Consider the following 13045-nt stretch of genomic DNA (forward strand, 5'->3'; position numbering starts at 1 on the left):
CACAAATGACACGCGATCAACCCAAGCGCTTCCCTTCATAACTCTTTTTTGATCTGCTTTATCTTGTTTACCATTTTTTTTTCTGTTTATTACACAGAGAAACCGCACACAAGATTGGAGACTTTTGGCTATGTTGTTCTTAGCCTACCATACCTGTGGTGCACTCCGTCGACGAACACACCCACTCGACTCCCTATAAGCCCCCTTTTGTTTATAGTTAGGTTCATCAAGATTGAAACCAAATACACGGGCGCGCGACCACACACACACACACACAGAGAGAGAGAGAGAGAGAGAGAGAGAGAGAGAGAGAGAGAGAGAGAGAGAGAGAGAGAGGTTCTCAATGGAGAAAAGGAGAAGCTGCGTGTACAATCTCTTCATTTCATTTACAACCCAGATTGGTCTTACCATTCTCTGTGTTTCTCCTCTAGACTCCACCTAGTGAACAAGACTAATACCAGAACACCAAAGAAAAAGAAATAAAAAAGCAAACAAAAAACATACTGAGTAGGTAAGCGTCATGTTTTTCTTTCTCATTACACGTAGCAAGACATACATCTCCATTTCACACAAAACGCACCAATGATGGTATCGTCATAACCAAGAAGGTTCTAGAAGAGATCATAGAACTGCAATTTCCCATGGTGATGGCCCTCAAAACCAACCAAACAGGCATACAAGTCCTCCATTATAACCCCACTGTTCTCTATCTTCACTCCACCACCACTGTCAGATTCTCCTTCCTCTTCTTTTCCACCGCTTTCTTTGTTATTCTTTCCTTCAAGGGATCCACATTCATCACCCGAGCTTCGGATCTCGATTCCGCAGTTCGTCTTGAGCAACTCCCTCGCGTACTGAAGCTCGCCGCTGAGCCTCGCAACCTCCTTCTCCAACCTCCGCTTCTCGGAGACTACGGACTCCATCTGGAGCTCCAGCGCGTTGTAGTCGAGCTCGAGCCTCTGCGTCTTCCACCTCGCTCGCTTGTTCTGGTACCATATTGCGACCTGCCTGGGGTGCAAGCCCAGATCGCAGGCGAGCTGAACCTTCCTCTGTGGCTCCAGCTTCTTATCCAAGCTGAAACTCATCTCCAAGAACTTGACTTGCTCTTCACTGAGCCTCTTCTTGTAACGCCGTGGTGGTTGTTCTTTGGCGAAACACCCCAGTAAGGACCCCCCACGAGACTTCTGATGATAGGCATCCATGAGAGAGAGAGAGAGAGAGAGAGAGAGAGAGAGAGAGAGAGAGTTTGGTTTAGGTGTGGGATGAAGAAAGGATGAAGGGGATAAAGGGAGAGAAGGGGGAGGGCTAGGGGTGACGTTTATGAGCGTGGGATTCACGTGAGGGTTGGACCCGCAAGTTTTACTGCATGGTGGTGGATAATTCATCAGGTCATTTTGTATATAATCTTTCCTCGGTCATATATAATTTCTGCCCCCAAACTTACTTGGTGGAGATGAGTGTGGGCTGTTAAGGAAACCGAGCTTGTCAGGACACCATCTCATTTGGTGATAAAGACAAAGGTTGCTCACATGGAAACTGCAAGCCAGGTAAGGAAGATAGGAAAGATCGTGATCCAATCTCAGTTAAGAGAGGTCGTGATCAGATCTCATCGTCATCGGCACTTGTAGTGTACACCAACTCATCAAAGGCTATCTCCTCAGCAGATCCCGATAACGGTCAACTCCTGTCAAATGGTCTTATTTCAACAGATCACAACTGTCTCTCGTCCGGATTTCAAAAGAAGAAAACGCAAAAAAAATTCTTACCTAAAACTATGGTTGACGCCTTTCCAATTGTGTGTCAAAATTATCTTTTGTATTTCATCAAGTGTTGGAGTTAACCAGATGAGATTCGAGTAAACAAATCTCTAACAGTTTTTGAGTTTATTAATAAAAGTCTATGAACACACGGTGGACAGGTGTGCAATTCAGAGTTTAACAAGATCTTGAATCTTTCTTGATGCATTGTTCTCATGTGAGGTGTGCTGAGGACTGAACGGACTAATGATCAATTATGTATGAACTGATATGAGCAGGTTATATGTTCCTCTCTGGAACATGCAGGTGCGTGTTCTCGGGTCTTAATGAGCACCACACATGGGGCTCGTTTCCCCGTGTGTGCCTGTATCACTTAGCATTGAAGTCCGGTGCATTTGCAAAGACTAAAGTATCCTTTCCTGCCATTAGTGTCATGAAACGACGTTTCGAGTAATGTACCAATCAATCTCCTTCAGCCAAAAAATGGTGGATAACCTTTTGTTTTTACCCTAAGCAACACCTCTGCTTGAAGAGTCTCAACCTCAAAATAGGTCGCCCTCTCCGTTCTAGATCACCCTTATACCTCTGGAGGAGCACCTTTTGTTGTCGTCTGTTGTCGTGGGAGCACCCTTTACCGTCGTCTGTTGCCAGAGCACCTTTTACTGTCGTCTGTTGTCGGACCACCCTTTGTCGTGCAGCTGAAGATCTATCAGATATTAAATCAACAAGAGCAGACTCAAAAGTATACTCTGGAGCTGATAGCTTCATGTTCTTCTGCAGAAGTTCTGACAACAACTCTGTATCAGGGGTCAAATCCCACATATCCTTTGCAAGCAAACGAGCTCATTCGTAATGGCAGCCCACTGCACCATTCAATTTGATACTGTTTATCAGATGTATGTTACATTCAATATTATTTGAATTGGTGGTTGTACATACTCATCGAAGAGAAATAATTGCAGATCTTTACAAAGAATGGGTTGACCCTACCAAAGGAAAGGTGATTCAGTTATTTATAACGATCTTCGAGTTATTATTTACCATGCCAATAAAAGTAACGATTTATAGTATTAATATATTTTGACACGATTCATACGACAAATATCGTAATAATTGATACTAGTAAACACTTAATATCTATTTACAATGATTCATACTTCAAATAATGTACAATGAGTTTAATAGAAATCGCTAAATAAGCAACGATTTAAACACACACATCGATGTACATATCACATAATATACTACAAATCGATACAACAATTCAGCATAATCGCTTATTCATATTACAAATCGATACGATAAACGTAAGTACTGTTATGCCTCATAAACTCCGGACAACAACAATCGTGGTAATTTCATAAATCATAAATACAAATTGCGAAGCCTGATCCATCAGATATTGAATGACACATATTTTGGTAACAAAGCTAAATCGACACGATTTATGATTTATATGTTTAAAGCAACAATGATTTATATATTTAACATAGTAGCGATTTATGATATATAAAGTTACCAAGATTTGTACTCAAGTTTGCTAAATCGTACAACGAGGTTTACTGTTGAAGCCCAAATGTTACAATGATATGTACTTATGAAGGGTGAGATTTATACATCGACTTGTAAGTTTGAAGCGATGATTTGTACGTTTAAATTAGAAATAATTTATATGTTTGATGCAATAGCGATTTATAATTGTTGATGATAGTGATTCACGTGACAACTATTTAATTACCGGTACGACGCTTTAAAGCAATTTTCATAGAAATCACTAAAGGAGCAATGATTTGAACACGCAAATGGCTACCTCATGTCCCTATAATTGTTATTCCTCACACACAGGTTTCAATTACATACTACAAGTATCTAACCCTAAACCCTAAACCCTTTTCCCGAAACCCTAAACCCTAAACCCCAACCCTAAACCTTAAACACTAACCCTAAACCATAACCCGTAAACCTGAAACCCTAAACCCTTTTCCCAAAACCCTAAACCCTAAACCTTAAACCCTAAACCCTAAACCCTAAACCTTAAATCATAAACTCTAAACCCTAACCCTAAACCCTAAACCCTAAGCCTAAACCCTAAATATCTTACTAAACCTTAACGGCAAACACTAAACCCTTAATATGTTACTGAACCCTAAGCCTTAAACCCTAAACCCTAAACCCTAAACCCTAACCCTAAACCATAACCCCTAAACCTGAAACCCTGAACCCTAAACCCTAAACCCTAAACCCTAAACCCTAAACCTCTAAACCCTAAACCCTAAACCCTAAACCCTAAACCCTTAATATCTTACTAAACCCTAACGCAAAACCCTAAACCCTAAACCCTAAACCCTTAATATCTTACTAAACCCTAACGTTAAACCCTAAACCCTTAATAAATTACTAAACCCTTAATCTTAAACCCTAAACCCTTAATAAATTACTAAACCCTTAACATTAAACCCTAAACCCTAAAACCTAGACCATAACTCCAAAACCCTAAACCCAAAACCCTAAATTCTAAACCCTAAACATCGTGTCAATTTGTTCTTTAGTAAGTCTAAACATCGTGTCGATTTGTTTAAAGCTATTTTCTTTTTGCCTTTTATGAATCAGTCATTAGGTACATCATGATACGACATATCGTTCACGTAGAAAATGCTTGCAAAAGCAAATCGCGATAGGATATTGTTCACATAGACAAAGCTGGTAAACAAAAATCGCTATAGGATAAATCATTAACGATTTAGGTCCATTGTTGTACAGATCTTGATAGAACACTTTTTTTATAAAACAGTGATAACGATTTGCAACTTTAACTTAATGTCTGTTGTTGTACTGATCATGATAGAACACTTCTCCTATATAATAGTGATAGTAATTTATAACTTTTTAATAGTTATCAAGTTGTAAATCGATTTGTACTTTACTAAGTCTAAACGTCGTATCAATTTGTGTACACGTGCATAAAACCCTATTCTATGTAAAACCCTAATATAGATCTGTGTAAAACCCTATTCTATGTAAAACCTGACCCGATACAACCCGTTATCCATATCTAAAATCCTAATCTATTTAACCTCTCTTTCTCTTTTCTGCAGCAACGCAACTTCTTCTTCTTCTTCTTTCTCCTTCTTCTTCTTCTTCTTCTTCTCCCTTGTATTTTTCTTTCTTCTTTGTTTTTCTTTGTTCCTTCTACCTGTGCTTGATAGATGGGTTTTGATGCTGATAATGTAGTTGTTTCACGCTGTGAGGAAAGATCTGTATAATCTTCGATGATGATTATGGTTTTTATCTATTGTGTATACATTAATATATTCATGACACATACAACTATGACATATTTGTCGTAAAGTATATCGAAGCTTACGCAAAATATAACGACCATAATCATTTTCAATCGTTGCCGTTATATGGCAAGCACAAATATTCTGCATGATAGACAGGGGGTGATGTTGATGTTCATCTATTTGATCTATTCCTACTGTCGGACCCTTCATTGTTCACAAACCATAATTCGTAGTTGAAAAAATATCTGCCTACCTTCGATATACTTTATGACAAATATGCATATAGAATCGGTTCCTTCAAGGAGACAATGCCTGAGCTGATGTTTGTGAAGCATATTCGCATATATACCTCCCTAGAGCTCTTGCTAGCTGGAATATGAACTTTGTGCCAGAAGTGATAATATTGGAGGATCTTTGAAACCAAAGAATGTGCAACACTCTGAAAACAAAAAATGTTCAACTGAGGATATTTGCATGAGAAGCAAAGAATGTGCAACACTCATAAATTTTGTAAATGAATATGGTTGTAATGTATCGCTGAAGTTAACTCGATTTATAGTTTACTATGCCTAAACATCGTGTCGATTTGTTTATTGTGTTTTTCTTTCGACCTTTTATGAATCAGTCATTGTATAAATCACGGTAGGATATGTTCACTTATACAAAGCTCATAAAATTAATTCGCAAAAGGACAATCGGTATCAAGCAAAATTTTATATATCATCTTAAAAATCGATACTAGAAAATACCTAATTTCTTACACATCGATATACATATCGCATAATATATTAATCATCGATACGATAATTCAACATAATATCGATTTCTAACGTGATTCTTTATATCGATTTAAGATATTGTTTTGATTATTAATATCAATTTAAGATATTGTTTTGATTCTAAATGTCAATTTTTAAGATATCAATACGATTTTTCAAATCGATTTATGATATTGTTCTGAATTTTAATATTGATTTCTATGCTGATTCTTAATAAGGATTTAAGATATTGTTTCATTCTTAATATCGATTTAAGATACTATTTTGATTATAAATATCGATTGTTAAGATATCAATAGGAATTTACATATCGATTTAAGATCTTGTTCTTATTCTAAATATCGATTTTAAAGATATCAACACGAATTTCCAAATCAATTTAAGATATTGTTCTGAATCTTAATATTGATTTCTATGTTGATTCTTAATAATGATTTAAGATATTGTTTTGATTCCTAATATCGTTTTAAGACATTGTTGTGATTCTAAATATCGATTTTTAAGATATCAATAGGAATTTTCATATCGATTTAAGATGTTTTGATTCTTAATATCGATTTAAGATATTGACTTGATTCTAAATATTATTTTTTATCCTGATTCTGTATATCGATTTATAAGCTATCAACAGTAATTTACATATCGATTTGTATAATATTTGATAATCCGATTGCGTTATACTATGACAATATTTTTGCAACAAAGGCAGATTTTTATGGCCGACAACACTGTCATTTTAAAATCTTTTATTATAAGACGTGAACCGCCAAAAATGTGAATTGACAAAAAATCTTTGGCGGGTCCCATATGCATTAAACTCCTCGACTATAAAAGGAGTTCTTCGCAATATTTCCCCCTAATCATTCCACAAAGATTCTATCACTTCATCTTCTTTCGTCGGAACACCCTTTGCCGTCTCAATAAGTTTTTGTGTTGTGCAGGTTTTCAATGACTTACATTCCTAAGAGAAGAAATGCTTCATCCTCAACGGAGAAAACTTTTGACATAATCGTATAAGAGTATGCTTTATATGAGCAAGTAGAAGCGAACTACAAAATAATGAAGATTGAGAATGATAAAGAAAGGGAGCAATTACTGGTAAAGTATAGATCAGAGCCTAATTTGTTAGATATTGAAGATGATAATCCAACAATGAAAAAGAAGAAGAAGGATGACGAAGACAAGCAAAATGAAAGAAAGGAGGAGGATAATGAAAAAAAGCAAAGGAAATTAAGGCAAAGGAAGGAGGAGGTGGAGGATAGGGGAAAGCAAAGGAATAATAAGAAGAAGGAGAAAAAGAAGCGAAGGCAAAAGGAGGAAGAGGGGGAGAGGGAGAAGCGAAGGAAGAATAAGGAGGAGGAAGAGAAGTGAAGGCAAAAGAAGGAGGAGGAGGAGGAGAGGGAAAAGCAAAGGAATAATAAAGAGAAGGAGGAAGAGAAGTGAAGGCAATTGAAGAAGGAGGAGGAGGAAAAGAAGCAAAGACAGTTGAAAAAGAAGGAGGAGGAGGAAAAGAAGCAAAGACAATTGAAGAAGAATGAAGAGGAAAGGCAAATGAAGCAGATTCAGGATGAGGAAGAGAAGGAAAGGCAAAGAAAAAAGAAGGAGGACGAGAAAGAGAAGGAAAGACAAAGGAAGGAAAAGGCTGATGAGGAAGAGAAGGAAAGGCAAAGAAAGAAGAAGGAGGACAAGGAAGAGAAGGAAATGTTTGCTACAGTGCGTGTTCGGAGGAGAGCGTGTTGTGTGTTCTCCCCCGAAGACGCAATGTTTGCTACAATATGCGTGTTCGAGGGTCCGAATGAGCGTCACATATATAAGTACATGGGGCTTGTATTCCCGTGTGTGTCGGCATCACTTAGCATCAGAGTCTGGTGCGGTTGAAAAAACTTAAGTACCCTTTCTTGCTATTCTTGCCATGAAACGACGGTTAAAGAAAATGATGAAAATGTCCTCCATTCAAAAAAAGGACAAAAATATCCTCTATCCATAAAGTCGAGGATGATGTTAACTCTTCAAAGTCCAAACAGCGAAACAAACCTGAAATGTTCTCTCTTTCTTTTCCATTTAAACTTTTCGTCGTCATCTTCTTCTTCTTCTTTCTCCGTGAAACACTATAAAACCCTCTCTCTCTCTCTCTCTCTCTCTCTCTCTATATATATATATATATATATATATATATATATATATAGATAGATAGATAGAGAGAGAGAGAGAGAGAGAGAGAAAGAGAGAGAGAGAGAGAGAAGAAATTAAGGGAAGCAAAGAGTCGGCGATCAGATGGTGATCATCGTCCTCTTTCTGCTAGCAGTGGCCGAAATGTTGCCCTCGTCTAGTGGGCAACCAAATGCGACGGCCCCTCCGTCACCTTCGAGGGACACCTACAACGAAATCTTCCTCTAGTACACCTACAATGGAGTTTTTCAAAGTACAATCCGTCTACCCCTACATCGGCAATACTTCCGATCATGGCTATGTCTTTCTGACCACCCTGACAATGCTCAACATGGGCGTTCGCACCCTCAAGTCTTTGCAGGCATTCATCGGGTTCTAACATTGTGAGGTCCTCATCTCGACCTCCGACTTCATGCTCTTCGACAAGACCCACCTTCCCGCCAACATCGAGAATGACATGTTCCTCTCTGACTTCCCTATCACGAACCTCAAGACTGCCATCGGGACGACTAGTGACTACAGCCTGATCACGGCAAAGATTGTGCTCAAGGGGCTAAAGTTCGGCATCGTGATTTACATATTACACACAATAGCGATTTACAAAAATCATGTAGCAAAAAAAAAATGGCGAATCTCTAAATCGAGTAGCGATTTATGAAAATCGCATAGCAAAACAAAAATGGCAAATCGCTATGCGATTTTCGTAAATCGCAATGCGATTTTCATAAATCGCGTAGCAAAAAAATGGCAAATTGCTAAATCAAGTAGCAATCTATGAAAATCACGTAGCGAAAAAAAAATGAAAAATCGCTAAATCGATTAGCGATTTATGAAAATCGCATAGCAAAAAAAAATAGAAAATCTCAGAAAAGGGTGTTACGAAAACCACAAGCAAGAAACAACCGAAGGAAACAATAAACAACAACGATCAAACAAAACACTTTATTGCTCTTTTTTGACAGTTACAAGAGGAAAAAAAAGAAAGAATTTATACAAGACTCAAAAAAATTTCTTTCGGGGGGCACTGCCCCCCTGCGCCTCCCCTGGACCTCTGCCAGCTAATCGTGCAGCAGGACCCATGCCAGGGGAGCCCCTAGACCCCCCCTCATGTAAGGGAAAAAAACTCTGAATCAGGCTCCATAACTTATCAAGTTGAACCATGCTACAATCAGTGTGTAGGTCAGTCGGTGCTTGATAGAGCAGTGTAGGATCGTCTGTTGGATGTGCATATAGGCAGAAAGAGAAGGGAGAGAGAGAGAGGGTTGATGTTCATGGCCTTCTTCAGGGAGATTCCTTTCTCGGATAATCCTGCAGTGCAGGGACTGGGTTTTAAATAACCATCTCTGGGGTACTTAAGTCTTTGCAACCGCTCCTTTTCTAGAATCGTCATTTTATGGCACCAATGGCGGAAAGGGTACATGAGAAGGGAGGTTCAAAGTCTTTGGTGTGTTAGGATGTCATTGTTCAAAATTTGGAAGTTGGTGGCCTTGGTATTTATCACCTACGTTGTTCTAATAAGGCCTTGATTTCATGATGGCTTTGGGTAATTTATAAAAGAGAAGGGATAATACATAGAAAAAATATGATTTAGCAGATTGGTCATGGAATTGGGTGGACTCCCATCATTGGAAAAGGGGTTGGGGTATTTGGAAGGGGGTGGTCAATCACTATTTCTGATTTTTGTTGCTTTCTTCGTGTTGATATTGATGGTGGGTTTAACACTCTATTTTGGCATGATACATGAAGAGGAGACCAACCCTTGTGTGAGGTTTATGGAAGGCTCTATGAGTTTTGGTCACAAACTTATAATCAATGGGAAGTAGTCTTAAGATAGGACCCGTCTGAGGTGGCTTTTAACCAATGGTCAACTATCATCACCGCCTTGCAAGGTAGTTCTTTGATACCCATACCTGATCGGGTAAAATTGGGCATTATCTAAAGATGGTGAGTTCAACACTTCTTCCATGTACAAGGCACTATCTCCATCATTCGTAGCATGGCTGCCTAAAAACACACTTTGGGGTGGTGGGCTTCCGCTACGAAAATCATTGGTGGGCTTGTTTATCTTACAAGGCAAGATTAAATCTGAAATGACTGCTTGGCGCCTCATTTGGTGGAAAACGCAACCATATTCTTCAGCTGATCATATTCTTCAGCAAATCAAATGGGAGCTAATGTACAGGGTGCGCAGGAAATTGGTAGAGCAGTCACAGGAGTGGATTGGCAGAAACATAGTTTTCTGGTAATATTTTTCAAACCTTGTCGATTTGCTGAATGATGACAGGGGTTGTAATACTCGATTTTATGAGTGTTAACTCTTTGCTTTATAGCAGCATTTTACATGTAATGTGTGATCCCTCGTCACACCATTTGTTATAATGATTTTTTGTTCTAGATCAATGCCAAATATGTTTCTTTCAAAAAAATAAATGAATGGCTAGAATATGAGAAGTGAAATATGAGAACTAGAAATATGGGCATTTTCAACATTTTTTGTTAAATCCAACTATGTGGATGTGCTTGGCATGATGAATTTGCTAGGAATCAACTGTTGGATCGTGTATTTTGGATGAAAAAATGTGAATTTTGAATGCTTGAATATTTATGATGATTATGAGCCATTGATTTTAAAGCCTTAAAAAAACTTCATTTATGCATCAAAATCCGATGATTCAAGAGCGGGTTCTTATAAAACTTAAACCCCTAAACCCTAAAAATGAGCAACAGATTAACCTCAAACCGACTCAATGTGTTATAATAATTGGGTATTGTGCATGCGTGGTGCGTTACTTTCAACCTTTATCCATAGAAATATAGGTATTATTGTTCTTTGGTTAAGAGGGGCTGCCAATCTAAAAAAGCGGGAAAAAAACGCTACGGGTCCATTTATGCCACTCAATTCGATCCACATGAAAATGTGAATTTTGGATCAAATGATATCGAAAATCACCATTGATGGTAATTATCAATTGTTTAGCACCGGATGCCAAATCCCCCAAAATTCTTATGAACAGCTGATTTGGCATCCAGCCCTGGGGATGAGCAGTGGATATTGCAAATCACCATCAATGGTGATTATCAATATCGCATGATCCCATCTCAAATGTGTCCCATTTTTATATGAAAATAGGTAGTTTTCATGCGGTCAGTGAAACAAATGCCTCTAGTGTAGGTGCCCATGTGGGACCCAATTCTTGTATGAAGATCGTTTCTTAAGGCCACCAATGATAGAGCATTTCTCTGCCTGTGATTACTTCTCGATGCATTTGCATTCCCCACCTGTTGAAACAAATGAGCCTTAAGAATCCAAGATTTTTTTTTTGGTTTTGGGTCCATATTGAATCGGACTTGGTTCACATAGATCCAAACCAAAGATGATTCATTTGCACTTTTCATATATGAAACCCTTATTTCCAACCTTTTCCTACCAAACTACATCAAACCTAGTTTGTATCAAGAATTGGATTCAAAGGAACATTCATATCAGGATCTGGATCTACCATGATCCGGTGGAATGGCATGAATATCTTTTATGCAAAAGACTAAAACCTTTAGCAACTAAACATGCTTACTGAAAAGGTGTAGAACTAATGGAAGGTGAGTGACAAGATTGGTAATTCTCTCCAATTTACTTACGATTTATTATTGCTCTACTAATAAGAAAGCATTTGCGTTTGAGAGTTTCGCGAGAGACTCATTGGAGCAAGGTGGAGGATCGTGTGCAGGCAAAGACTCAGTCATGTGCATGCATGAACCATTTGGGCCGGGGATGGAGGTTAAAATCAAAACAAGTGTGGGGATCCGCTTACGCTTTCCCCTGCCCCGCCCCATCCCCGATCCTAGTTAGTAAAATAACTAAAATGCCTTTACGGATGGTAGTAGACCAGGGAGAAATGGGGCCCCACCCGCCTCACCCCGTTTGGACCTGGGATGGAGGACATGAAACGGGGATGGAGGTTAAAATCAAAACAAGTGTGGGGATCGACTTACGCTTTCCCCTGCCCCGCCCCATCCCCGATCCTAGTTAGTAAAATAACTAAAATGCCTTTACTGATGGTAGTAGACCGGGGGAAATGGGGCCCCACCCGCCTCGCCCCGTTTGGACCTGGGATGGAGGACATGAAACCGGGATGGAGGTTAAAATCAAAACCCGTGGAGGAGGGATGGAGGGCAGAATTTTGAGATGGGACGGGGTGGAGACTTTTTCCCCAGCCCCTAGGTCCACTGCCATCCCTAAGTAGAAATTTATTTGGCTTAAACGAAATCAGCATATATTCAGGGGGTCATCCAGCAACCCTGAGTTAATGCTTGCACAACTGAAATGAGAGCTTTCAAGCAGGGCTCGCAGAAAATAGCCTGATCAACCCATACAGTAGATTGGCTCTAACAGATTACCTTCATAGACTAGCAATCCTATTGTGTTTCATATGTGTGGATATTTAAATGTGCGTGGGTAGATATCTGGCTGTGGAGTTTAACGTGGCTCTTCGTATCTGTGTGTGTGTGTGTGTTAGTGTGCGTGTGGGTGAGTGTGTGCGTGTTACAGGGAAATTCGCATTGGAAAGTGTGCGGTAATGATTTTTAAACTGATCTGCAACTAGAATTTGGTGGCATCTTCTAAGCTGCCATGCTTCGTTCTGATGTGAATGTCACCATGATGATGGTGGACTCATGCCCACCGCTTTGACCTCATCAAGCTGCAATTTCAAGCTCGCATATATCTTCCCACGAACTGAATCTGAAGACCTCTTCGCAACATCAAATGTTGGGTTCTCAGATTGCTGTTGCAGGGATGTGGAGATATCATGTGGTGGGAATTTGCAGGACCGTTTTCCTTGCCCGTTTCATGAGGCTGCAGTTCCGGTGTCAACAGAGCTGATTTATTCTCAATCTAATTGTCATTAAGAGGTTTATGCTGGAACGTCTGCAGCTTATATGGCCTGGTTTGGATGTGCAGTGGGTTGGGGAATGCTGCATTGGCAAGGCTGGATCTTTACCACAAAGTGTCAGCTGAATTCATGCTTGAATGGAGCTGTTGGCTGGGCAGCAGTATTGA

General features: G+C 39.2%; 1 protein-coding gene across 1 annotated transcript; it reads right to left on the minus strand.

Annotated features, from left to right (window-relative positions):
- Positions 1-611: 611 nt before the first annotated feature.
- Positions 612-1085, minus strand: LOC149820106 (homeobox-leucine zipper protein ATHB-40-like). The gene has a single exon (XM_089981743.1). It carries the CDS (start codon positions 1083-1085, stop codon positions 612-614), a length of 474 nt encoding a protein of 157 aa, XP_089837869.1.
- Positions 1086-13045: the final 11960 nt, after the last annotated feature.

The sequence above is a fragment of the Nuphar pumila genome, chromosome 12 (genome assembly GCF_984573655.1).
Source record: "Nuphar pumila chromosome 12, dmNupPumi1.hap1.1, whole genome shotgun sequence".
NCBI lineage: Eukaryota > Viridiplantae > Streptophyta > Magnoliopsida > Nymphaeales > Nymphaeaceae > Nuphar > Nuphar pumila.

Excerpts from the sequence above, each read along its gene's own strand:
- LOC149820106 (XM_089981743.1), bottom strand. The coding sequence starts at position 1,085 with ATGAGTTTCAGCTTGGATAAGAAGCTGGAGCCACAGAGGAAGGTTCAG.